The 26,978-nt window shown below is 38.9% G+C and overlaps 5 protein-coding genes and 1 non-coding gene across 6 annotated transcripts; 3 read left to right on the plus strand and 3 right to left on the minus strand.

The window, feature by feature from the left end:
• Positions 1 to 5,024: 5,024 nt before the first annotated feature.
• On the minus strand, positions 5,025 to 5,920 carry LOC103949702 (VQ motif-containing protein 11-like). The gene is made up of 2 exons (XM_048588512.1): positions 5,781 to 5,920; positions 5,025 to 5,750 (listed from the first exon to the last, which is right to left on the minus strand). Exon 2 carries the CDS (start codon positions 5,742 to 5,744, stop codon positions 5,199 to 5,201), a length of 546 nt encoding a protein of 181 aa, XP_048444469.1. The 5' UTR covers positions 5,745 to 5,750; positions 5,781 to 5,920; the 3' UTR covers positions 5,025 to 5,198.
• Positions 5,921 to 8,390: 2,470 nt separating this feature from the next.
• Positions 8,391 to 10,402, plus strand: LOC103949700. The gene is made up of 3 exons (XM_009360810.3): positions 8,391 to 8,658; positions 9,683 to 9,832; positions 9,957 to 10,402. Exons 1-3 carry the CDS (start codon positions 8,431 to 8,433, stop codon positions 10,032 to 10,034), a joined length of 456 nt encoding a protein of 151 aa, XP_009359085.1. The 5' UTR covers positions 8,391 to 8,430; the 3' UTR covers positions 10,035 to 10,402.
• LOC103949701 lies at positions 10,344 to 11,926 on the minus strand. Its single transcript, XR_007259860.1, has 4 exons — positions 11,611 to 11,926; positions 11,408 to 11,533; positions 10,881 to 10,920; positions 10,344 to 10,552 (listed from the first exon to the last, which is right to left on the minus strand). It is a non-coding gene; the product is annotated as an uncharacterized LOC103949701 (transcript).
• A 761-nt stretch (positions 11,927 to 12,687) lies between these two features.
• Positions 12,688 to 15,371, plus strand: LOC103949754 (zinc finger CCCH domain-containing protein 22). Its single transcript, XM_048588540.1, is given in 5 exon segments — positions 12,688 to 12,860; positions 13,284 to 13,385; positions 13,387 to 13,602; positions 13,863 to 13,923; positions 14,185 to 15,371. Coding segments are annotated over 5 exon segments (1,506 nt in total). The 5' UTR covers positions 12,688 to 12,734; the 3' UTR covers positions 15,186 to 15,371.
• Positions 15,372 to 16,266: 895 nt separating this feature from the next.
• On the plus strand, positions 16,267 to 23,696 carry LOC103949696 (dynamin-related protein 3A). The gene is made up of 19 exons (XM_048588195.1): positions 16,267 to 16,793; positions 16,869 to 17,151; positions 17,226 to 17,254; positions 17,335 to 17,436; positions 17,614 to 17,687; positions 17,777 to 17,837; positions 17,978 to 18,091; positions 18,431 to 18,479; positions 19,236 to 19,345; positions 19,633 to 19,725; positions 19,838 to 19,930; positions 20,034 to 20,171; positions 20,800 to 20,886; positions 22,165 to 22,207; positions 22,355 to 22,479; positions 22,594 to 22,737; positions 22,832 to 22,884; positions 23,049 to 23,148; positions 23,254 to 23,696. Exons 1-19 carry the CDS (start codon positions 16,416 to 16,418, stop codon positions 23,428 to 23,430), a joined length of 2,253 nt encoding a protein of 750 aa, XP_048444152.1. The 5' UTR covers positions 16,267 to 16,415; the 3' UTR covers positions 23,431 to 23,696.
• Positions 23,697 to 23,702: 6 nt separating this feature from the next.
• LOC103949697 (protein TIC 55, chloroplastic) lies at positions 23,703 to 26,772 on the minus strand. The gene is given in 4 exon segments (XM_009360808.3): positions 23,703 to 24,031; positions 24,033 to 24,998; positions 25,164 to 25,266; positions 26,177 to 26,772. Coding segments are annotated over 4 exon segments (1,722 nt in total). The 5' UTR covers positions 26,674 to 26,772; the 3' UTR covers positions 23,703 to 23,875.
• Between the last annotated feature and the right edge of the window lie 206 nt (positions 26,773 to 26,978).

A 26,978-nucleotide genomic window follows, 5' to 3' on the forward strand; every position in this document is an offset into this window, starting at 1 on the left:
TAGGATGTCAAATTTAAATTTTCTATTTATAATTTGACATATCATTTGGAGATACTCTTATTTTAAAATTTGACATCTCTTTTGAAGATATCAAATTTTGTAAATTATTAGTTTCTGCGGTTTTAAAAAGTTTAGGAGAAGATTGGTTACTCTCACCACCAGTGTCAGCGCATACCAAAAGAACTTAAGTGTGGTACTTAACTGTCAACTGCCACCAATATGGATTTACGTATGACTTTACTGATCGTGCACTAATGAGAACTACTGGCGGGGGGATTTGAACTTTTGTGGAGCGACACATAAAGCAGGGACCTTACTAACTAAGCCAATCCTTGTTGGCTAAATTATTAGTTTCTATAGAAGAATAACCAAGGACAAATCACTTTGGATGATCCAAGTTCCACACTATTATGCTTCCCCAATGATCAAAGTGGCAACAAGTTTGGTAAGCAATGACATAATTGTGTTTAGGCTTAAGGAAAAATGAAAAGAAAGTTTACTCTGTTCAAATTGATGTATAAGCATACGGTTCAATGTTCATGGCAACTCTCCCCCCTTATAACTTAGCAACCAATAGTAAATTGAGAGAGCAACCGGTGGCAATTGAAAGGTACCAAATTAATCCTTGATTTCCATCTTTGCTGGATTAAGAAGCTTTAACTTTTAGACATGAAGGAATAAGTGTGATATTGACAATCTAACGTTGCTCATATCTCCATCTCACACACATGACTTACTACACTCTTGTCTATTTTCAACCCCATATCCAAAGTATTAATCTTAGAGTTATTTTAGAAGTGTTTTTAAGATAATTGAAAATGCTTTTAGAGAAATATTTTTGGGTTCCAAAAGCACTTGAGGTGCTTCCTGCAATAAGTGTCAGTTATATGCTTCTTGCATGAAACACTTTAAATACTTTTCCAAGATTCACTTGCATTTTTGCTAAAGATTAATATTAAAAACATTTTCGCCAAAAAAGCTTCCTAATGAGCCCTTAGTTTTTTTTAATTTTTCTTATTTACACTAATAACATGTATACTTACTTGAAACGCATTTCGGATTTATTATCAATTTATGATTATTATTATTATTTTTTTTTTGCGGTGATTAACATATAGGTATTAAAAGTAGAGAATTGTTATTAGCACTCCAAAAATCTCATTTGACACTCTAAATGTGACATCCCACATCGCCCAGGGGAGTGATCCTTATATGTATATTCTCATCCCTACCTAGCATGAGGCCTTTTGGGAGTTCACTGGCTTCGGGTTCCATGGGAACTCCGAAGTTAAGCGAGTAGCGCACGAGAGCATTCCCAGGATAAGTGACCCATCAGGAAGTTCTCGTGTGAGTTCCTAGAAACAAAATTGTGAGGGCGTGGTCGGGGCCCAAAGCGGACAATATCGTGCTACGGTGGTGGAGTGGGCCCGGGAAGTGATCCGGCCCGGGCTGGGATGTGACAATTTGGTATCAAAGCCTAACCCTAGTCATGGTGTGTCGACGATGACGTTGGGCCCCTAAGGAGGTGGATTGTGACATCCCACATCGCCCAGGGGAGTGATCCTTATATGTATATTGCCATCCCTACCTAGCACAAGGCCTTTTGGGAGCTCACTGGCTTCGGGTTCCATGGGAACTCCGAAGTTAAGCGAGTAGTGCGCGAGAGCATTCCCAGGATGGGTGACCTATCGGGAAGTTCTCGTGTGAGTTCCCAGAAACAAAACCGTAAGGGTGTGCTGGGGGCCTCACTCCTTATATGTATATTCCCATCCCTACCTCGCACGAGGCCTTTTGGGAGCTCATTGGTTTCGGGTTCCATGGGAACTCCAAAGTTAAGCAAGTAGTGCGCGAGAGCATTCCCAGGATGGGTGACCCATCAAGAAGTTCTCGTGTGAGTTCCCAAAAACAAAATTGTGAGGGTGTGCTAGGGGCCCAAAGCGGACAATATCGTGCTACGATGGAGTCGAGCCCGGGAAGTGGTCCCGTCCAGGCCGGGATGTGACAATTTGGTATCAAAGCCTAACCCTGGTCGTGGTGTGCCAACGAGGACGTCGGACCCCTAAGGGGGGTGGATTGTGACATCCCACATCGCCCAGGGGAGTAATCCTTATATGCATATTCCATCCCTACCTAGCACGAGGCCTTTTGGGAGCTCACTGGCTTTGGGTTCCATGGGAACTCCGAAGTTAAGCGAGTAGCGCGCGAGAGTATTCCCAGGATGGGTGATCCATCGGGAAGTTCTCATGTGAGTTCCCAGAAACAAAACGGTGAAGGTGTGCTGGGGGCCCAAAACGGACAATATCTTGCTACGGTGGAGTCGGGCCCGAGAAGTGGTCTCGCCCAGGTCAGGATGTGACACCAAATTTTCTATAATTAGAAAGAAAAATACACTTGTGAGGAGTGTAAAATGAGATTTTTGGAGTGCTAATAATAATTCCCTAAAAGTATTCTAATTTTTAACTTTCTTTGTATGTATTGACATATGCACAATAAAAAAAAATTATGTCACAATCCCGTAATCTAATATTTGAAAAATCATGAAGCAAATTGATTAGGAGATCCGGTAGTCGATGTCCTTGCATGTTCTTCACTTCACCAATTAACATAATTCCTCTTATTTCAAGTTTCAAATAAGTAATATGTTACGCATACATCTTCCATTAACTAGTTCCAAATGCAGCTTAGTTATAGTAGCATAAGAAAATGTAGTTCCAATTTTTAATCGGGTAATGCTAAGGAAATTATTTATTTAAATTATATATTTTGTAAATTATATTACATGGTTGTTGATTATTGGATTATCACTTAAATGTTGGTTAATATGTTTATTTTTTATTGGTGACACATCAAATGATTTGCAAATTTGGTCTGTTTACGCTTAAAACTGGTGAGGCTAACAAAGGTTGACTGGGTCAAGTGTTTGTCCTTGATGGACATGGGCTTTGCAAACAAATGATAATAGCCACACGATTTAAGTGGTTTACACCTCAAAACTGACCACGTCTACTAAGTTTCTGATATAAATTGAGAACAAGGTTACAAGTAGCAGTCGGCTAGAATAGTACAATTTATCTCTCAAATCGTCCAACCCCTTGTAAAGGGTTATTGTCTTCCTTATATAGGCCATTTTTTGAGTCTTCAATCCTTTTACTCGAACCTATCACTTCCTTTGCATTTAATGCGCCGAAATGCACAAATTAGACCTACTAACTGTCTCTTATCTCTTTGGCCGACACGTGGCAACGAGGCAACTTTTATGGAAGTACACTTGTGTTCTTTCTTGGGATGATGCTAATGAGCGCCTTGCTCGGTATCATGGGGTTGGTGGGAGTTCGTACCTGAGGACCCTACTTGTTAGCATTTATGTCCCTTCGTAAGCCTCTGTTACCTCGTATAGCCGCCACGTGGTTTAGAGTTGACGGTTCAGTAGGCCTGCCCTTTCTGCTCCTGGGACCCCATTTCTAAAAGTTGTCAGAAGCCACCTTACCACCTAGTGCTCGAAAAAAACTTTACGGAGAAGTGTTTAGCTTGATTGCTAACAAGACACTAAGAGGCAATGGGTTCCTTGAAGTGCTTGGCTTCACATTTTCATGTTCATTGGGCCTTGACTTTCCTTTGGATTTGTGTTCCTTTAGGCATGTTGAGGTCAAAAGGACCATATGTTAATATGGTCTAAAAAGTTGATCTACCTCGCATTATTGTTGCTAATTATATGAGGATTTATAGAAAGTTAGACAGGCTTATTATGGATTCATTGACAATTGAGCAAAAGAAACGACCTAATTTCATGAGAAAAGAAAGTGGACAATGATTCATTGACCACTTGGTTTATGACTTGTGAGAGAGAATCTAATCATCAACAAGAAGGTTCTCTTAGAAAAATGCATGTGAAAGGAAACAGAAACTGTCTGAAACCCAATCAAAATGGCAAAAACGTACAAGCATGAAAGATTATGTGAGATAGAGAAATAGGTAGCAGACAAGAATGTGAAAACTCCCAATCATTTTAGACCTTGACAAAATTCAATATCAATATCACTACTACATGTTCTAGTCTAATACCGCGTCTAATTTGACAAAAACCTCCGGAAAGTTGTAGGTTAAACGTGTAAATTGTAGTTGATATAAACTTAGATAAGTTGGTTAAAGCAATGTTTTTTACTTTGAACTTAAGTTTGAATTTTTTTTGTCAATATTTTAAATGAATTTAATGTAGATTATCGTGTGTGTGTGTGTATATATATATAGATCAGTTATACTTATAGTTTAATATGATTGTGTTAAAAACTATCACAAAATTCTGTTTTGCTCTACGATTTAAGTAATAATTATGTGTCTTTCTTGAGCAATTTTTTTCAACTCAACTTTGATTTACCTGTACTATTTTATTGGTCAATTTCCTTCTACTTTTCATAAAATGAGATTCTAGCAAAATTAAAGCAACCAGAAACAATGATTGAGTGGTGTTGGTCTTAATCGCGGTCCACAAGTACACCAAAAGAGGCGTGTCCATGTGAACTGAAGAAATCATGCATTCGTCGGTTTCATACCCTAAACCTACCAAACTAGCCCCCGGCGGGAAATGATCATCACCGTTGATTATCCCGTTCCCAGGCATCGGACGGCCATGATTACTAAAGCTCGAAGTTTTGCTTAGTTAAGTGGCAATGATTAGGGTTGGATTTCGTTTTTATAAACTATTATAAAAATAAAATTCGTTTTTATAAACTATTATAAAAATAAAATGGGTCTGCATCATTACAATTCTTTTTTACGGATTATGTGATTGATCAGTTTATAATATTTACCAAGTAGCATATTTTGTTGCACCGGTCTTGTAGTAGACTAGTAACGAGTGAAAAAATAAAGTAGAATCAAATAACAAAAATTAACATGCGTGTGAAAAAAATGACTGACATAAATGATTTCCTAATAATAACTGATGACTTAGTAAATAAAATCGATAGATAATTTGTCATAATTTCAGTTGACAGTCACAGCTCGTCTATATATCAAACAAGAAATAATTAAAAGCCAAAAACTTCATTCAACCTCGCATGCACGACGAACAGAAAAGTCTCACACACATATATGATAATATTTGGTATTACAAATTCCCAAAAAATCAAGTGGAGGAAGAAAATACATATATATTTTGGTCAACAGAAATTTGATAAGTAAGCTTAATTACTTAATATTTAGGGAGACTGTAGAGACTTGTGATCACTATTACTGGGTGAACTCAGCGGAAACAGGGGTAGCAACTCGGGCGGCCCGGCCCCTCTGGGAGTACTGAGCGGCGAAGGGTGCAAATAAAACCCCTTCTCCGCAATTGCCTTCTCCTCCTCGGCCACCGCTGCTGGAGACGACGGCGACTCGGAACCAGAACTCGGGAATGAAAACGACTCGAACCCGAGTGGGGTGACGGGACTCGGAATCGGCTGAGAGCCATGTAGGGTTGCGAGACTGAGCTTAATCTCGAGTTTGCTCATGGTGTGTCTTCGCTCTTGCAGCTTGAACGGTGACCGGCGAGGGCCGGTGGGGTCACCTGGACTTGTGGGTGCTTTAGGGTAGTGCCTTGCTGGGTGTGTGACGGGGAGCTTTTCCGAGTCGCCGGATAAGCCTGTCAGCTTCTGGACGAGGTCTCTGAAGTTGTTTGTGTCTGCCTGAACAAAGGTCGTGGGTGGCGATGTTGGCGAGCAGAGGTTGCTGTTGCTTTGTTGTGAGTGATGATGTCTTTCCATTTTTAGGGAGAGAGAGAGAGAGAGAGAGAGAGAGAGAGAGAGAGAGAGAGAGATTAGTAAAGAGAAGTAATGTAATTCATGGGTTTTGCTTTGTTGGGAGTTTGGGAGAGAGGGGAGGAGTGTGTGATATGGATGGAGAGAGTAGAGTTTAAAAGAGGAGGATCTTTATAATGGTGACTTTGGCTTTGGGGTGTAGGGGACTTTTCATACTACTATTGGCCTATTGGGTGAATGTCGTTAATTATGGGGATAGTTTAACCATTTCGTACATATTATTTTATATTATAATTTTCGCACTCTTTTCTCATTAACCATTCAATCCAAATACAAAAATCGGGAAGTGGCCTTTTACTACAGTTGTGGAAATGAGTTGAGTTTTTGCATGACGACGTGGGTTCGAACTTTGTCGGTGACTAATCTAATCTAATCTAAAATCTATCATTTGACAAAAAAAAAAAATAATAATAATAATAAATAAAAAAAAAAACGAAAAACCGAAAAAAGATGTGCAAAAGTGACTTCCTAAAAAAAAATTGTGAAAACCCTAGACCTTGTTATTTGTACTATCTTTTTACGTCTCACATTTGTTAGAATGATAATGCATCGGATCGGATCATCATTTGAAGGAAAAACTTGTATGCAACGTGTTCTAAACTCTCTAATTCTTACCTCAAGCATAATTTACTGTGTGAGACCAAGGAGCTAGGAATGAAAGAAAGGACAATGTTAGGAAGATTAAAATTTTAAATCAAATTTTCAAATTAAATGATGTATCATCAATAGAAAATAAGCATATTAATCAATACTTAAATAATAATTCAATCATCAACATCTACATTATTTGGTTTACAAAAATTTAGTTTAAAATTTTGATACCGCTAATGTTATCCGAAAGAAAAAGTAAATTGACTTGGAACTTATTGCAATATTGACACAGGATTCATTGGCTGAGTCATGGTGTGGTAAAACTTTAGGTTACTAAATTATGGGTTTTGCCTGGATTGCCTTTATGTTCACACCGCTGGTTTGGAATATTCAATCAAACGCGCATACACACAAAAGAAAGGAAATAAATAAAAGGGAGGTTGGAGCCAAGGAGGACAGCAGACACAGTAGGTTAGACTTATCTCTTGCTATGACAATGAAACTACATTGATGTCAAAGTCTTGAAAATTGCTTACCACCATTTACATCCTAAATATCAATTAGCCTTACAAAGGATGTGGTCTTTGTAATTTCAGTAGGTGGGACGACTTGCTTTACACAACTTTTGACGCATATTTATGTTGAGTTCACTTTGTAATATATTTTAATGATTCAAATCGTCCATTTTTTAAAACATCATTCATGCATCATCCTTGTAAAATTAGACAAATCCAAAATCATAAAAACATTTATTTCTAGTGAAGAAATAGATGAATACGGTTCTACAAAGAAACCATCAACCCTTACTAATCCAACAATTATATGGTTTATGGTTTTAGATTTGGTAGACATAATTTTTTAGAGAATACCTAAAAGATAGATCATTCGGATAGTTGAAATACATTACGAAATGGCTCCAACAAAAGACATGCATTAAAAATTGTGTAGACAAATGGTGTCACATATCCATCCATATATATACACATAGCATTTAAGGACTTTGGCATATCCTCTTACACAGGATGCACATTATAAGCATTTTCTTGGTACTTCTCCATCTTAATCTTCAATGTCAATGACATCACAAATAGAGATAAATACCAATATGTGTCGTCTAAAGTTTTAAATGAGGCCAACGACGCAATTCGTAAGGTTGGATTCCAAATTATATTGATAATTTTGTTTGATTAGACAAGGGAACGCGAATCATATTCTTTCTCAACGTACGCATGAAATGGTTCCCAAAAAACGGCACAGAAAATAAGTAAAACATATTATTGTGTTTGCCGATACACACATAATTAATTTGTTTTTGTTTATTGGCTAGTATTAGGCAACAACTTTGAAGCCAAAAGAAAAAAAAAGTGGAAAAATATAATCCAAGTTCAAATATTTATTCAAGAAAACCCTCATTCCTGTCATACAAGTGTTATTGATCCTTTCATACGAATGATATTCAACGCAATAGCAAACGCTCTTAATCACTTTGTAATTAGATATTTAATATAATTACTATCAGAAAGAAGAAGATTGAGATCAATAAAGAAACCATAGATATAACAATTGAAAAGAGAACATGTTAATGAGTTAAGATTATAACAGTTTCATAGTACAATTATCTCCGATCTAGTCAATAAAAACACATTAATTAATATATCGATAATATTTGATATTAAAAAAAATTAATTGCAGCATGATTTGAAAAAAGAAAAAAATATATATATGAGACTGACTACGATACATGTATTTATTGATATATATATTATTAAATAATCGATGTACTAAGTAAATACATGTGCCGTAATCAAATCAAGTTCGAAAACGTAAATTTGATTACGACCCATTCTAAATACGGGTTCAAAGTCCACGGACCAATTCAAGAAAGTGGGCTGCACACCTTGTTTCATAAAAAAAAGGAGGGAAAATTTTGGTTAGTTTTGGTCCACAATAAAACGGTTAAAAACACCGCCACGTAAACAAAAACAAAAACAAAATTCTCTCTCTCTCTAGATTCCCGAACTTGAAGAAGAAGACGAGTAAAATGGCGAGCTCTGTGTCCTGCAGGCCGTCGATTGTGGCCAGACCGATTCCAAACGATGGTTTTCTGTCGTCGTCGGGAGCTCTAAATTGTGCCGGGGCTGTTGTACCTTACTGTACAAGCACGAGGGCCCTCCGAAGGGTTTGCGGCGTGCGAGCTTCAGCTGTGGATTCGTATGAAGGTTCATCTAATTTCGCTAATCGCATGGAAAAAGCATGGTTAATCTCTAAGGTAATTCTTATTAACTGAGTTAATCTCTATGGTAATTCGAATCTGATTGATTGTCTTTGGTTTTATTTAGAATATGATATTTTATGAATTTGGATTGAAATTCAATAACTAAGGTCTCGCCCAAAACCCTAATGGAGTGAAAATTTTGGATTGCACTTGATGAAATGTAGGTTATGCACTTTTTTCTTTGTTTTATAGCTTAATTCTCGTTTGATTTACTCAATCCAACGACCATGAAAAAAGAGAGGAAAAAAAAAAAAACGAGTGCGGATATCATTTAAGTTGAATTTTAGCTGTTTTTGGTGCAATGGAAGGATAATATATGGGTAGAATTTGGTTTGGTTTACGAGAAGGTACTGTCGCAAATTATAACCGAAATACTCGTTGCCTGCATGAGACTGTATTGAAAGATGGTTGTTTATATATCTGGTAGGCCTAACTGGATTATTAGTTCTTGTGGTCATAAAGTAGTCGAAAAATAGCTCTTATGGTAAAAGCATTTTTATACCTTGTTGTGAAGTCTGTTAAGATTTAGGTCTAAAATTAAAAGTTCTGTCAACTCTCCATTAATTGTTACCACATAAGCCATCCCGTTAATTGTTATCACGTAAGGCTCACATGTAAGACTAACTTTATCTTTTTAGTCTTATATGTGTGGCTCATGTGCTAAAAATTAACAGCGAATTGATGAAACTTTCAATTTTCAACTTAAATTCTAACAGACTTCACCACAGGTTTAAATCCTAATTGGCTATCTTCCGACTACCTATTTTCAGCTTAAATCCTAGTGACTTTAGCATGGGTTTAAATCCTAATTGGCTATCTTCCGATTACATTATCACCACGGATGACAAAACTACTAATCCAATTAGGCCTTATCTGGTATTACGTGGTTAGTGAATGTGGAAGATTGCATTATGAAGGGTTGATGCGCGCAGATTAGAGTTCGACATCCTTGGACCATCCACACAAACACAAATCCATTGATTGTTGTCTAAATCTTCGATGTTTTCGCTACTTGCAGCAACCAAGGCCTATTGCTTGTTCTTCTTGCAACTCAAATGGTCATATCGAATGCAAATGGTGTGCCGGAACAGGCTTCTTTATTCTCGGCGATAACATGCTCTGCCAAGTCTCTTCGAAAAGTACAAGTTGTGTTATTTGTACCGGAAAGGTAAGTCAAATCTTCACGGAGCCGGTTTGTGATTCTTGCTATCAGTCTTCAATTTCCGATATGCATTTGCATTTTCTGCTATAAATAGTGTATAACAAAAACCGGCTATCTCGTGTTTCTCCAGGGATCAATGCGATGTTCCGACTGCAAAGGAACAGGCTTTCGTGCCAAGTGGTTAGGACAGCCTCCTGTTTCCAAGTAGTAGCTTTGCTTGAAAGAGATGCCTGCTCTTGGAAAGCTTCAACCGTCGAAGCCGCTATACAAATTGTAGTAACATCTTATTCATGTTGTAACAATTCTTCTTCATTCAAGTTATGAAAGTTACATATTCTTTTAAACATCACCCTTTACCAGTTTACCTTATTCATCTTAGTTTCCGGAATGTAAAACTGTCACTGCCTCCATCAGTTGCACGAAGTTTTGCATGTCCTGATCGATTCTGTGTATAATACTGATTACCTATGCAACATCAGGTATTAACGCAAAATCTTCTCATGTACAAGAGAACACATCCGGAACAGATTGATTTCGAGATGGTATTTTCGAAAGAAATGAAAACAAGTTCTTTTCTATACTTCCAATAAAATGTATGTTCAAAGCAAATGTAATCAGAATAGACATGAACAAATAACCTCACTGAAGAAGAGCAGTTGCCTTAGACTATAGCCGAAAAGAGCAACTGGTTGATATCCTCCGAATCAGAATCCCGGTTCTCATCCCCTGCACCAACAACGCTTTATCAAGATATGTTCTAAAACTCTATACAACTCTATAGCAACGAAAGGCATTCATTTTTCAAGATTTTGCATCTCTCCAAAAACAATGTTTCACTGCAAGAGCAAGGCAACTACCAACATCGACAAATCCATAGTTAATGAAAAAGTTGAACACGCTGTGAAGAATTCCTTCTGTTCCTTATTCTACAGAAACAAATAGGACCAATTTTGATACCTCGTCCCTAATTACCGACTAAGTACTGATATTTACACACAGCGGCATCATCAACTTCCTCCCAACAGTAATTACAGCGTTCACGGTAAGAGGTTACCTGTTTTTGATCTGACTTGAACTGTCCACTCATCAATGACCTGCATAAGAGATCAATATGGTCATAAATTTATGTTTTAAGTATGAGACCAAAAAATGTAAGAAAGGTGAAGTGACTGGATCCTGAATGTAGCAAGGCATAGTTCCGCCACAAAGCTACCCGCAGAATATCTTTGCACGGGCATATAATTAGAAACATAGCCGAGCCATAGATTAATCTTGGTTGCTTGCTGGAAATGGTGCAAACACTCAAAACACCATCTGGAAAACTAGACAACCGTTCATGTAGGTATTGCCAACAACAGCAAACAACACAAATACTGTAATCACAGATTACAACAATCCACAATTTCCATAGCAAAGGGAAAAAAACCGTATTCACAGCTTCGATTTCTTGGGAATTAAATACAGCATTCACCAGCATTCCAGCACAGAAATCACGTAAAGTGTACCTCCAACTATCAATCTATATGTGCTAGCTCCAATATTTTCATTTATGAAAATGAAATGTACCCAAAAGAAATTAACCTGGTTGAAGTTAGCAAAAGCAGAATCATCCGAATCAGCGTCGGCGAAAACTCCCATCGATGCCTCCATCCGCTGCAATTGGTTTCTGTTCCCAACCAGAGTCGTCCTAGCCTTATCAATCAAATCCTTCAAAACCCAAAACCCAAAAATCAAAATTAAAAACTAAAGTTTCCTAATTTTATCTGAAAAAAATTGAAAATTACCTGTTTGGCCGAAAGAAGTTCGCGGCACTGGTCTTCCAAAGTCGACAATTCTTCTTGAATCTTCTTTATCCTCGAAACCAGCTTCATTGGGTTCGCAGTTATCTGGGTAGATTTGCTGGAACTCCCTCTCGAGCCGGTGGCTGAACCATCGTCAGATCGTGGTTCGCCTTCGTCAGTAGCTTCACCAAGCCGTCCGTCGCTTCGTGATGCTCGCTTACGTGTCCCATTTTCTCAGAGCTTCACTTTCTCTCTCCTAGGGTTTTCTGCTCACTGTGTAGCAATGGGAAACCAATTTACCCGCGCCAACCGACTCTGAGCTTTGCTTCGCGGGTTTGAATTTGAAGTTCTCGGAGAAAAGGGCCCAATTTCACCTCATTATGGCCCATTACAAAATAACTGTACATTAGGCCCAATTTTAGCTTTTGTACTGTTTTTGGTATCAAACGATGAACGTTTTTAAGCCACGAAGTATCAAACTCATTACAAACATATACCGCTTTATGGGGTGTTGAATTTGAGGTTAGGGAGAAGGTGGACGACTTTCTCATTGGGGTGGGACCCACATATAAGAGGCTTATGTAGAGCTTACTTATATTAAGAGAAATTCTGAAGTTCGGAATTCGTACTACGTGTTCGTGCGGACTCCATACACAAAAACGTCACATACACCAACCCTTAGGAGAATTTTTATACTGTATAGCAGATATGACCTGATACATCAAGTGTTATAATACAATTGGTTAAGAATTTTTTTTTAAATTTCTAACTATTTGCACTATTACAATTGGTGTACTGGGAGGTATGTTCCGCACACCGAAAAATCTCTCCATCCCAACTTTGACCTCGTTTTCCTCTCGTCAACCCCAATCTGGTTTCCCTACTCAAGAACTTCTCTCGTGTCTCTTGTGAGTTGTCGAATGCGTCAGCCCTGTGTCGGAGTAAGGAGACCGAGTCCGAGATAGTTGGGCTTAATGGGCCCAAGGGGTCAAAAATACTCTACTTGGGCTTAATTCCAAATATATGTACTGTTGGCCCATTGGAAGAGCCCGAGTTCTTTTCAGTTTTTATACCGACACGGGTTTCACCGTTGGAGAAAGAGTAAGCGCGTGCGGAACAACACGGGCATGGCAGACGAGGAAGAGAGGGTTCTGGAGAACCTACTGGAGCTTCAATTGCAAGAGCAAAGAGAATCTCTCTCTACCATTAACGATGCTTTAGCCTCCGAGCCCAACAATACCGAGCTTCTCGCGGTACGTCATCTCTTACTCTGACAGTCTAACTTTCTGTTTGGTTACCGAGAAAATCCACGAAAGAAAGTGTTGATAATGCTAGGTTTTACGATTCATTTGGCGGAGTACGATTTTGTGATAAAATCCAGCGGAGCGCTGGTGATAAACGTGTAAAGCCTTCAATTTGTACAATATTATTGGCAAATTTGTCTAAATTCCGTTAATAATTGTTACGTTCATTATTTTGTAATTGATATGGATCAGATTGATAGGATTTTGTAGTTGAAATTAGCTTAATGATATGAATTTAGAAATGTGAATGATCGAGCTCTTAGCTCTGCAAGTTAATACTGTACTAGGAAGATAAGTTTTTAGGTGATTTAATCGAAATTGAAATCTAGGTTGGTTTTTGAAAACCATATATTGGGGGTTTTGTTTTCGCAGCTTCACGAGGAGATTGTTCAGGCGATTAAAGATGCCGAGGAAGGACTGCTGAACCTGAAACGGGCACGGTTATTACGAGAAGCTGATTTAGTGTTAGATGGTTCTAGCTCATGTTGATGAGGGTGTTAAGGTGGAGACTATTGATCTAACAGAAACAGATGTTGAGCCAGAGCCGCTGGAGGACCCGAGTTACCCTGTTGGGTCGAAATGTAGGTTCCGTCACACTGATGGACGTTGGTATAATGGTCAGGTTATCGGATTGGAGGGTTCGGATTCTGCAAAGATTTCTTTCCTCACTCCTACATCCGAGAATATGATGGTGCGTACATTTTACTGGTCCGCTTTTTATCTTGTGAATTTTTCCTTTCGTTTCTATAGCTTTTTTCTTAATGATTTTGGAGAGGACATGCTACCGTGAGTATAAACTTTAATTTTAACCAAAGCAACAAGGTTACAAATATAAAGCCCAACATTTGATTTAAGGTTGAACCTGATGGAGATGGTTTGTCACTTCAAAGTCAATAAGCTAAGGCTATATAAACCACTTAAAAATACTAATGCCGAACCATCAAAATGCAGATTTGCAAGTTCTTTCTCCAACAACGATGTCGATTTGGTACCAACTGCCGCTTATCACATGGTATGTTGTTATCTATTGACAGATAACTTGTCTATGGTCCCACTGATGCCATGTTTGCATTGTTATTAGCCTCTGGAACAATGCGTGGTATGAGATATTGGTGGTCATAGGTTCATAGCCAGGCTATATTTTAGATTGGTAGCCGTACCTAGCGGGGCTTCAGAAGTTAAAGCACCCTTTTCCTTTATGCTTCAAAGAACTGCTTATGCTTTTTGGAACGAGTTTAGAATCTCCATGCTTACACATTTCCCATGCATGCAGGAGTTGATGTCCCACTTTCCTCACTGAGAAAGTATATCCCGACAATATGGGAGCAGTCACTGGTCGGGTCTAGTATTTGGGCAGTATCAGATAGTAAAACTGGTGTGTGGAGGGAAGCTGAACTTGAATCATGGGACGGTGCACTTGGGGTTGGAAAAGTTGTATTCCGAGATGATGGAAGCTCTGCAGATCTTGGGGAGGATGCTATAACATTGTCCGAGTATGCTCAGATGAGTGGTGAAGAAGAAAGTGATTCAAGCTCTGACCAATCTGATTCTAGTGACTATGATGACGAAACCCCGCAAGGTTTAGGATTTCTTGAAAGCACAATCCTCCAGAGGGGTATCCAGACAGAAACTGCCATATTTGCAAAGTGGGAGAACCACACCCGGGGCATAGCGTCCAGGATGATGGCCAACATGGGTTACCTTGAAGGAACTGGTCTAGGTGCATCTGGCCAGGGAATTATAGATCCCATCTCCGTGAAGGTCCTTCCGCCAAAGCAATCTCTTGATCATGCTGTCAAAACCCGTGAAGGCGAAGAGAGGAAAGAGAGCAAAGAGAATCAAGGAAAGAAGCGTAGCAGGGGTGGTAAGAGGAAGCGTGAAAAGAAGTTTGCAGCACTGGCAAGAGCAGCAAAAGAAGAAGAGGAATCAACACCAGATGTCTTTAGTCTTATTAATAGCCAACTTGCAAAGCACGGTGAAGCTTTGAATGGTAAATCAGCGAAGAAGCAGCAGAGCAATGGATCAGGGGAGGGAAAGAAAGTTGATAGGCGGGCTTTGGTTGCTTACGATGATGAAGTGAAGGACTTGAAGGCGCGAGTTGGGAAGCTTGAAGAAATGGCAATTAGAAACAAAAATGAGAAGGTGGTTTATGATGCTGCGATGAGGAAATTGACGGAGACTCGCAAAGCTTTGGCACAGGCAGAGGCCGCTCAAGCGTCTGCGTCGAATGCGGTTGTCAGTAAAGAAAAAGAGAAGAGATGGCTTAAATTTTAGGCTTGGTATTATCATGTGCATCATTTGTAAGCGTATACAGTATGCTGAACTTTATTTTACTTCGAAAATTTCATAGGTGTAGGATTCGTTTTTACCCCTTGGATTGTTGTACATGCATTGATCTCCTTTCCCCCCAGATTAACAATGTTATTAAAATCTCAATGCTATTAGTTTTGTTTCGTCAAATTAAAAGCGCAGCGCTTTTGATTATTTTAAAAACACTTCTCAAATGAGTCCGGCTTTTTAGAAAATGTTTCTCTATAAAGCACTTATGCAAGTGAGAGCTTTTATCATGGACTTTCAAAAAAGCACATGCTATTTGCGTTCCTAAAATGACTTAAGTTTTTAACCTTTCATGACAAATATTACCATAAGCGTTTTGAGCATCTGAAAACTTCTTCAGTCATTTCAAAAGTCGTTTATCAGTTCATTCGAAAAGCTTTTCATCAGTGTGTTTCTCTAAAAAAAAAAATTTCAAAATATTTTTCAAATGGAAATGCTTTTCATCTAAAAGTGCTTTTAATTATTTTACAAACACAATAAAAAAAAAAAAAAACTTTTGATTATCTGAAAACACTTTTCACAAGTAGCGTTTTATATGGAAGAGGATTCGGTCCGAATCTCTCTCATCAAAGGCCTAGGATCAAGCGATTCAGACCGTTGAAATTTGATCTAACGGTTATAATTATTATAACTTTATAAGGATCCCTTATTTATAGCTTTTAACTATAACCGTTGGATCAAATTTCATTAATTCGGATCACTTGATCCTGAGTATTTGATGGAAGAGATCCGGACCGGATTCTCTTCCGTTTTATATCACCTGTAAAAAACCAAAAAAGTCGGCTCAAGCCATTTGACACTTGAGGTTGGGCTTGGACTTCATTTCAAACCAGAGTAAAAATGTAAGAGGATCCTGTGTGGGATCGGTGACTCGTGACTCGGTGTACCCTAAGATCCGACGGCTCACATCCCTCATCTAACCCAAAATACACCGAAAAGCGTCCCACCATTTTCTTGGAGAAGCAGAATCAGTACCTCCGGTCTGCTTCCTTCTCCTCCAAGAACCACCAGCTCAACTGTCGCACACGCTTTAAACCTCCAACTTCAACCCCCCACCCCTTTTCTCTCTTCTTTCTCTCTCTACCTTACTCTCTGTAACTCTTCTTTCTCCCTCTACCACACTCTCTGTAATCAGAGTGTTAAGTTTTCTCTCTCTAAAACCGCACCATGGGAGAAGAAGCTAGGGAAGTCGACTCCTCGGCGACCAGTCCGAGACCTTCAGTGACGATCGGCTCGTCGCTAATTTCGATGATCAACAAGCTCCAGGATATTCTCGCGCCGGTGGTCAGCGACAAGCCGCAGATTTCGCTGCCTCAAGTGGCGGTCGTGGGAAGCCAGAGCAGCGGGAAGTCGAGCGTCCTCGAAGCCCTCGTCGGACGGGACTTCCTCCCCCGCGGCCGCGACATCTGCACTCGCCGCCCGCTCGTGCTGATGCTCGAGTATCGCGCGGAAGAACCCGGCGATGAGCACACCGAGTGGGGAGAGTTCCGCCACTTGCCCGGAAAACGCTTCTACGACTTCTCCGCAATCCGCCGCGAAATTCAGGTACGGATTGAGCTTCTTCTTCAACATTGCTGCTAGTAGTTATACTGTTTTTTGATAATTGTTTTGTCGGCGCAGGCCGAGACGGATAGGGAGGCCGGATTGAACAAAGGGGTTTCGGATAAGCAAATCCGGCTGAAGATTACCTCTCCGAATGTGCTTAATATGACACTGGTTGATTTGCCCGGAATCACGAAAGTTCCGGTGGGAGATCAACCGAGAGACATAGAAGCAATGATTAGGAAGATGATTATGGACTATATTACACAGCAAAACTGTATTATTTTGGCTGTTAGTCCTGCGAATTCCGATTTGGCAACCTCCGATGCGCTTCAGATGGCTAGAGAAGCCGACCCGAATGGTACCTGCACATTTTACTTCTGAATTCGACTTTTACATCCAATGCATAATGTACTGACATAAATGTATTAACAGGTTTCCGCACAATCGGTGTGATCACCAAGGTTTGTGGTTCACCTCTTAGACTCCGGTTTGTTACACGCCTCAGTTGTTGTACAATATGACAATGTTGTTCTATCTGTAGCTTGATATAATGGACAGGGGCACCGATGCCTGTAACTTTTTGCTTGGGAAAGTTATTCCACTAAAGCTCGGTTATGTTGGTGTTGTGAATCGTAGCCAGGAGGTATGAATTAGTTCCGCTAAAGTTATATATACATGTATATATATGTGTGTGTGTGTGTGTGTATTTTGTAGCATACATTTGTTTTATTTAGTACATTGCTAAAATGTTATTGTTATAGAAGAAAATGCGGGTGCAAGGTTCAGGCTCTATTACTGAAGTGTTATTCTTGTGTCACAGGACATCAATAAAAACCGTGGGATTGCTACTGCACTTGCATACGAGGAGAAATTCTTCAATGAGCACCCTGTACTGTTTGCTTTCTTTGTATATTATATTGCGAAAATAATGATAATTGTTTGTCTTGGCACTTAACGTTTATTGTATGCCACACATGTTAAAGGTGTATAGGTAACCTCTCGGATCGTTGTGGCATGCCCCAGTTAGCAAGGAAGCTGAATCAGGTTGGTATGAACTATGAACCAAAGTCATAACAAGGTTATACTAAGGGAAATGAAATTCTTAGGTGCTTATGTTTTTGTTTTATATTATTTTGTACTCTCGTTGTTTTTGCACTGTTGTCATGGTTGATTTTCTGTGTTAGATTCTGGAGCAGCATATCAAAAGGGTTCTCCCTGATTTGAAGGCTCGGTTGAATTCTCAAATGGTTTCTGTTTCCAAAGAACTGCAGGCATATGGGCAACCTTTAGAATCTAAAGTAAGTTGCAAAACAACTTATCAGCGCCTGGTATTATCTACTGCATTTAATGCATGCAGAGAGTTAGAAAACTACTGGTCCCTAAATGGTTGAAGTGTTGCATTCGTATCCAAACACTATGTCCAAGTCCAGTCCCCTTGTCCTCTTCCTTTTTTATTTATATTCATGACCAGTCTATAGAGATATTTTGCTAGTATTGATGGAACACATAGCAAAGTGCACAGACATATGCATTCACAATTTCACATTCAAAAACTATTCTCTTGTTATTGGCATGGATGGTATACTCTTCACTTTTTAGCTGTTTGTAACCATTTTTTGTCACTTGTCCTGAATCAGATGGCGCAGGGAGTGGTTTTGTTGAACATTTTAACAAAATATTGCGAAGGTGAGATTTCTATTTCTGTTATTTGTTAAATGTCAATCTTTCACTTGACTGCATGACTTGGAATCATGGATGATATACCTCAAACTATCACTTAATATATCTTTCTTGATTCTGTTAGCATTTTTTTCCCAAGAATTGGATCTATATTTGTCATAGGGAGAGAGTACTGTATTACCTTAGCCAACCTCTCGGAGAGGATTTAGTAGTGAAAGCTATGAGGTGTTTCTGTGACTGGTGGTGAAGCATGTGATAGTGAAATGAAATTCCTGCAATGGGGTTAGGGTGCAGTAGAGCTGGAAGGAAATCCACCCCATCTTTTCTTTTTGTTTTATTAAGAGACTCTGAGGATCAGCACAAGTTATGCACAACAATTTGCACAAGTGAGAAATAGTACTACTGTAAATTTAATTTCTCTAATTTTTTCTCACAGACTAAGTTAGTACACATACCTTACATATGAACTTTACTGGACCCAAGAAACTCTGCGTTTGTGGAGAATACCAATGATATCACATGGACTTAACCATGTGGCTGAACTGAAATTAACGTAAAGTGAAAGCCTTTCTCTAAAGTCTTCCAGTCTTCTTTAATTTGTGTAATCATGGTTTTTTATGATTTTAAGCAACTTGTTTTTAGGGCATTTATACTAATAGAGCATGCTGTTCAAGTACTACCTTGTTTGTTGTTATTTTCAGTTTTAGCCGTTTTCACTGATGCTGTTAATGTTCCTTCTCTCTCTGTTTCACCAATGGACAGCTTTTGCTGCCATGTTGGAGGGAAAAAGTCAGGAGATGTCAACCAAAGAATTATCAGGAGGTGCTAGGATCCACTACATTCTCCAGTCAATTTTTGTAAAAACCTTGGAGGTACAATGCACTATAGTTTTTCTAAACATGCAGTTTCTTTAATGACCTTTAGTAATTGTACAAATTCTTGCTTTCTTTCATTTTATGAGTTTTAATCTAAAGCCATAGACTACTACGTTGCCAGTTACTGTCTTCTGCTTATTTGTTTGATGTTAGCATACCTTGAAAGTTGTCTTGAAGAAAACTATGTAGTGTTATATATGTAATCAAGGCACCGAGTTGTAGAACTAATGTGCCACTGTAAGACATGTACCATCAGATTGGCTACTAACTCCCAGGAATTGTAGGGTGTGGATCCCTGCGACGATCTAACTGATGATGATATTCGAACGGCTATTCAAAATGCTTCTGGTGCAAAAAATGCTTTATTTGTGCCTGAGGTGAGTATAATGATGATTACATGCTGTAGGTTTGCATTTTTCCCTAGCATAAAGGTAGACGCCCATGCCTTGGTTCTACATAGTGCCTGATATGTTCATGAATTATCTTTAGGTCCCATTTGAATTTTTAGTAAGAAGACAAATTGCTCGGTTGCTAGACCCAAGCTGTCAGTGTCTTCATTTTGTTTATGATGAACTTGTGAAGGTGAGATATGATTTATGCACCTGTGGTGCTTATGGAATTCTTATAGTGTGTCCATGAATCCTGAGGTGTAAATATAATCTGTAAGATAAAATTTCCCCTGCAGATAAGCCGCACTTGCGAGGTAATTGAGTTGCAAAGGTTTCCAGTATTGAGAAAGTGTCTGGATGAAGTCGTGGTAAACTTTTTGCGGGAAGGGGCAAAGCCTGCTCAGAGAATGATAGAAAATCTTATTGAGATGGAGGTAGCTCTTTGTCAACCTTGAAAAATTAAGACTAAAGTTTATGCACTAAAAATTATGTACAGCATTTGTTAAAATGGTTTCATCGACTCTCAAAATAATGTTAAAATAGCGGAATATAAAATCTAATCACACTGAGTTGACAATAGTAACTGGTAAAACACTCAACCCTTCTGAAAAAAAATTGTGATTTTAACATTTTGGTAATGGGGTGTGCTATCCACACACCCCATTTTACTTCTCACACACTTCCGTTGATCTTCTTAGTTTCATCTTATCCGACGGCCGAAAATTAAAAATGTCTGTGAGAAGTAAAATGGGGTGTGTGGATATCACACCCCTTTGGTAATACGGTAAATTTTCAACTCTGCAGTGTATGAGAACCTATATTTCCTGTCAACCCTTTATTTAGTTTTTGGGTGACTCTTACTACCAATGGTTTGTTGACACTCTTGAATGAAAGTGATTAATTCTTAGATCTGTTGGTCATGTCACACAAAATTGTGCTCGGCACTGATCTTTTCACTGACAATATATGTTTTCTTTTAAGAGATTGCTCAGAATTACATGCTATGGTTTTATTTCTTTCACATTTACTCAAATGCTGATTGCCCAACTTTCTTCCATTCAGGTGGATTATATAAACACTTCGCATCCACGTTTTATAGGTGGGAAGAAAGCTTCTGAGCTTGCTATGCAGCAGTTGAAAGCACAACAGGTATCTTGTACAACATTGCTGAAATGGATGATGATAATGTAAATAAAAAAGCTTAAACAGTTACTGCTTTACTATTAGACACGATGAAGCAGTCCTGATCGTGTGTTGGATTCATAACAAATATATTGTCATGAACTTTCAGTTTCTTTAATCTAACAGTCCTATGTTTTATTTTTATAACAAAAGTCCAGTCATATTAACCAAAGTCAATTATGAATATGCAATCTCAGTTTTGATATGATCTGAAAGATCAGAAAAGTAAACTATACAGTGGTGGCTTTATTTTTTATTGATAGTGTACGGAGATCTCTGTTTAGTGTGTTTTTCGTTCTTATTTTGAGAAAAGAAAAAGTTATTGAGATTTGGCTCTTCATTCTCATCGAGAGAACTTTTTGTATGATCTCTATCATCAAGTTCATATCAATCAAGTTCAGGGTAACGTATTGTATTCCTTATTATCTTTGCACAATTATTCAACCCAATCGTCATTAGATCTCATGTAAAAGGGTTTGTAAATTATCGGTTATACCTCAAAGTTGTTCTTATATGTTTCAGGGTGTTACGGATGTTGAAGGCCAGACATCTCGAACTGTTCAGGCTAAGACAGTTCTGAATGGAATTTTACCTTACCAAGTATGCCTTTCATTTTTAGTTGACAATATTACAAGAGGGAAACCGGGTAGTCCAAACAAGAAGAGAGAGGAAAGACAAAAGGACGGCAGAGTTGAAAACAGAAAGGGGAGAAAAACCCCCCAGAACCATAGAAGAAAGGCCTTTAAGAAATCGGAGGTCCTCGCTTACTCTTTGGGGCCCATATCACCTGAATTGTTATGATCTTCCATTAGCCTAGCTATTTCTTCTTTTTATGGGGTTCAATTTCCATTAACCTAGCTAATGGTAGAAGCGTGATAGTGGAAGACTGGGGTTGTTGAACCTTGTAGAGACAAACGCTGGAGCCACCCATAGTGCTAGAATGAAGAACAAAATCTGCTCGTCTTTATTTTTTTTTTTAGCATGAAAAATAGGCTCTAACTAGTTCATTCTCTACCTGAAATATCAGATTTGGATTGTTTGTGAAGAAAACTGTAATTCGGAGCACTGTTTTCCTTGTAAATCAGCTTTCTAGTTGGCTAAAAGCCTAAAAACACTTTTGTGAATCCAAGTAAATGGGGTAAAATTAGATTTGTGGATTAACTAGTTTGGAGGGCCTGATGCTTTTGGCTTATCTTTCTTCTTCCATAGATGCCTTCAATCTAACATAGTCTTGGTGTTTGGCAGGGAAGTCGTTCTCAGCTGAATAACGAGAATCCAGTATTTTCTGGTAAACTCATGTCTACTATTTCCAAGCATACTGCTTCCCTTGGTATATTGAAACTGCTTTATTCTGTTAACATGTTTCGTGTGCATATATGATGGCACATCTATCTATTAATCTGCCATTGCTAAGACCAATGAATTTTGTTAACAGGTTCTACAAGGACTTGGGGTATTCCGTCTATATTTGGGAGTAGGACATCAGCTGTACAGTCTGGCGGACGTTTTGGTGAACAAAGTCATTCGGAGTCGATGCCCTCTACAATCAATTTGAGAGAGGTAAATCTGTAGTTTACAGAATTTTATTTCTTCATTCTAATTTATTATCTGCTTTTTCACTTTAGGATTTAAATGTGATCCCTTTGTTTTTCCCCTTGTCCTTGCTGATTTCAGCCACCGTCCATCTTAAGGCCAATTGAAACGACGGACAATGAGGCAGCGGAAATTATTATAACCAAATTACTCTTGCAATCCTATTATGACATTGTCAGAAAGAACATGCAAGACCTAGTTCCAAAAGCTATAATGCACTTTCTGGTATGCCTATTTTCCTCCTTTTTCAATGTGTTAATATTTGTATTACGGTTACTATTGAAATACATTGACATGTTTCATTCTTACTGTGGCATAGGTCAATTCTACAAAACAGAACCTTCAGACAGCATTCATTCAAAAACTGTACATGTATGTCTTGTTGAAAAGGAGGAATTTACGGTCCTTATTCCGGCCATTACTGGCAGGACTTCCGTGAATTACTCTTATCTCCCGCATGATTGTGTTTCTGTTGGTTTTGCTGCATACTGTTGATTGAAAACTTCGAGGGTGATTTTCTTCCACTAATTATGCAGAGAGAACATGTTTGATGAACTGTTGAAGGAGCACGATGAACTTGTTTCAAAAAGAAAACGTAATGAAAAGTTGTTCGAGGTTTTCAAGCAGTCTCTTCAGGTAGTTTTAAACTTTTAACGGTTTAAACTTGTAAATGTCATTATTTAGAAGTTCTTGTTGGTTTTCTTGTCAAATGAGTAAACTTGAATTGTTTGTTTCTTCTAGACACTCGAGAAGGTCGAATTTGATGTTTCATCCCAAACTTCAAGTTTGGGCACTGATTTTTCGGTTGGACTGCCAAGGATTCCGAATACTTTGCCCGGTCTGCACAAAACATCTGAGATAAGCCAGTTTACGCACCATTCGTTTTCCATGCCATACACGACTGACACCACAGCTTGAAGATCATTTCGACGAGAAGAGCATGCTTTGTCTGCATGGCTTGATATCATATACCGGTTCATTTGGCGCTTACCCTTAGGGATTACCAGGCCGTACAGCGTCCTTCTCCTGGATCCATTTTTGGCATATGGAAGGATTAAGTTGTAAGATGATTGAAGAGTCGGTTCAAAATTCGAGAATTATATGTGTAGGGAGTTTTGATGTATTTCCCTGACCTTCAATTGTACCATCTATAACGATCGCCGCTGCGAGAGTTTTGTTTGCAAGCGAGGTACACAGGATAACAAAACTATCTGATAACGTAGATGTGAGTTAGGCCACTCGCCATAATAATTTTTTGAAAAAGCTACAACAAATGCGGATCTTAAGCTTACCAACGAGAATCCACTTATAAAAAGTAAAGATTTATAATTTCAAACCGTCTTCCTGGCACGGAATCGACGGCTCACAATCTCCTATGCGTCCTTATGAAGTTTGTTGTGTTCAATGCCACAGCGTACGAGCACGCATAAGCCCCAGCTGAGGTGATCGCTGCCGAGACTAATAGGATGGCCTTCCACTGCCTTCCGGAGACGAGAATTGCCAATGCAGCGAATGCAACAGGCAACAGCAGTGAGTGCCTTTTGCCATGCTTGGAAAGCTTTGACAACATCTCTGCATATTTTGCAGTGAACCACATGCCGGAAATACCGGTTGGCCAAGTTTGGAGCGTGCATCGATCCAATGCCCCCCTTTGCCGGCAGAGATGCAGAAACACCGGCCACAAGTCCGGCAGGTGCGTGTTCCACCACAGCAGGCTCTTTGGGCAACGAGATTGTGCTGTGTCCGAAATGGTAAGGCATTCCATGCCCTACTTTGTCCATCCATTTCCTGTACTCAGCAACCCAAGTGTCTGAAGATTTCAGGTTCAGGTACAGCTCTTTGGTTGGTACTTTTTCTTTCATGAGTATCTCGTTCTGCGACGACAGAAATCCCATATCTTGCTCGAAAACCTTGCCGGCATTCTGATGAAAGTACCATTTTGGAAACAATTTCGCGATTGGGGACCTTTTCGTTCCACCAAACCTCACAATGAGCATAGACTTCCCTTGTCCAGTTGGTCTACAGAGAAACAGACCCGAAAAGTAGTGTTTTTCCCCAGTTTTTTCATCAACAATCTCTCGGTTGTTTTGGAGAGAACATGATGCCTCAAACCTCAAGAAGCTCTTCACCGACGGATCAGTTGTCTTGCCCCACCAGCCTGCGAATCCTCGATCAGTTCGTTCAGTGACCTCAAAGAACAGTGGTTGAGCATCTTCCCTTTTCGCACTCCAATCCGTCCTGTCGTGTGAGATTGGAACATGGGCAGGATCCATGAGATTCTCCAAAAGTATGGAGTGATCGTAAGGGAGCTCATGAGTCGTCGACGTGTCTTGAAACCCTGGCCGGGCGAAGTTCTCAAACCACGGAATCTTGGCCGGGTTTGGTGGTGTCTTGTGAGACATCCAAACCCACACAACCCCCTGTGAGTCCTTCACCTCGTATGTTTTCACACAAGCTGATTTCGGAATTTTGGCATCAGCCGGAAGCTGTAATACAAAAACATAAATAGACACTCAACATCATAAACCGACATTGATTAAAGAGTATGTCACTGTGAGCCCGTGGCGGTATCCCAAATCAATCACGAATTGCCATGCATTTTGAGTTTCTCACTTTACAATACGTAATTAGCTTGAGAGACGGTCGCAAACCTGAGGAATCTTTACGCATTTTCCTTGGCCTTCGAATTGCCAACCATGATACAAACATTCCAACCTTCCATCAATCAGCTGCCCTTCCGATAGTTTCGCCAACCTAGCTAAGAGAGGATTGTCATGAGTCATAAGTAAACATGCACAATCTACGAGCGATAACCAATTAGTAAGTTAATACAACAATAATGATTGTTTTCGACTCTAAATTAGTCACTTGAGACTCAAACAACAAACTTCATTTAATTATTGGCAAAGATGATTTTTAGATCAAAACCATGAGTAAGATCAAAATCTAATTTTAGTCCCTTAATACATTAATAACCTCATTTATTAATTATATCTTGATTTTTTAATTATTTCTCTTTTTTCTCGCTAATTTTTAATGTATTAATTTTATTTCATTATAATTATAATTTTCATTTCATTTATCCTAATATATTTTGTTGTAAACATTTATAATTTAATTTTTGTTATATAATATATTACAAAGTACTTTGTCTTCTTCATTAAGGTACATTAAATTTATTATAATAGATTTTAGTGCATATATTTAGGTACACACATTTCAGTACATACATTTCGATACAAACATTTAGGTACATTAATTCAATATAATACATTTTGGTACTAACATGTCGGAACACATATTTAGGTACATTAATTTAATATAATATATTTCGGTGCATATATTTTGGTACATACATGTTGGTACTAACATTCAAGTTTGAAGAATGTTAAATAAAATTAATAAATTATAAAACTCTTTTTTGGTCAAAAAATAAATTAAAATTTGTATATTAATAAATTTAAATATTTAATAGGAGACATTAAATAAAATGCACATTAATTATTTTAAATTAAGAACACATCAATGGATTATAATCAATATGTAATCTAACACGAGATTTATTTTAAATTTCAACCTTTTTTAAGAATTAAAGTTAAAAAACCCCCCTAAAATTAATTTGCATGATTATATATAAGAATCTATAACCAACAGACAATGTTACCTGTGGGGGCAGCGATCCTGGTAGCACTGGAGCTCTCCATTGCCGTCCCTGTACAGGACGAGCTGCCTATCAAACACCGTGAGACCCAGAGGAGCATCGTCTGGAATGTCCTGGGTGAGGTACAAAGGGTACCATTCCTCCGTCCAATCGTAATCCGCCACGACCCTCTCTCCCCTCCTCTCCGCCTCGCTGGTTGGACCCACCAGGACCTTGTGGTCCTCCTCCGCTGCCGCCGCTTGATCTCCGTCAAGTGGCAGGGGAGGAGGTTTGGTGTCTGCAACTGCACCACACTTGATGCTGCTCAGGCTAATCTTTCTGGAAGGAATGAAGGGTCTGAGATGGATTGGTGGGGAGAGAGATAAGAGGAGTTTGAGCGGCTGTGATTGCTTGGGGGTTTGGTGGAGCTGAAGGGAGGTGGAATGGGAGAAAAAGGGGTGGAATAAAGCCATGTTTGATTGAATTGGGGAGGAAGCAAAGGAGGAGGAAGATGATGTCATGGAAAGAAAAGGAAGAGGGAAAGCTAAGGAGGAAATAAAGCCATGTAAATATGTGATTCTAGAGAGAGAGAGAGAGAGAGAGAGTGAAATTGGGCTGGAGGTTGCTTATTTGCTTGTTGCACTTATGTTAGCCACACAATCTTTGAAGTTTGGTCAATCATCAAGAAATAATGCTAGCTAGCTTATGTGTTTCTCTTGCACATGTACCCTTTTTGGTACTCAACGTTCTTTGCAATAGTACAAACAAACCCAACTTCTCGGGAAGATAATAGGTATGACTGATTGAGTTTGAGGCAGCTTTCCTG

This window comes from the organism of the source record quoted next, unplaced genomic scaffold (genome assembly GCF_019419815.1).
Source record: "Pyrus x bretschneideri cultivar Hongxiangsu unplaced genomic scaffold, Pyrus_bretschneideri_v1 Contig28, whole genome shotgun sequence".
Classification (NCBI taxonomy): domain Eukaryota; kingdom Viridiplantae; phylum Streptophyta; class Magnoliopsida; order Rosales; family Rosaceae; genus Pyrus; species Pyrus x bretschneideri.

Excerpts from the sequence above, each read along its gene's own strand:
- LOC103949702 (XM_048588512.1), bottom strand. The coding sequence starts at position 5,744 with ATGGAAAGACATCATCACTCACAACAAAGCAACAGCAACCTCTGCTCG.
- LOC103949700 (XM_009360810.3), top strand. The coding sequence starts at position 8,431 with ATGGCGAGCTCTGTGTCCTGCAGGCCGTCGATTGTGGCCAGACCGATT. Across the intron at positions 8,659-9,682 it reads AAGCATGGTTAATCTCTAAG|CAACCAAGGCCTATTGCTTG; the intron begins GTAATTCTTATT and ends CGCTACTTGCAG. Across the intron at positions 9,833-9,956 it reads GTGTTATTTGTACCGGAAAG|GGATCAATGCGATGTTCCGA; the intron begins GTAAGTCAAATC and ends GTGTTTCTCCAG.
- LOC103949696 (XM_048588195.1), top strand. The coding sequence starts at position 16,416 with ATGGGAGAAGAAGCTAGGGAAGTCGACTCCTCGGCGACCAGTCCGAGA. Across the intron at positions 19,726-19,837 it reads ATGCTTTATTTGTGCCTGAG|GTCCCATTTGAATTTTTAGT; the intron begins GTGAGTATAATG and ends AATTATCTTTAG. Across the intron at positions 22,208-22,354 it reads CGAGAATCCAGTATTTTCTG|GTTCTACAAGGACTTGGGGT; the intron begins GTAAACTCATGT and ends TTTTGTTAACAG.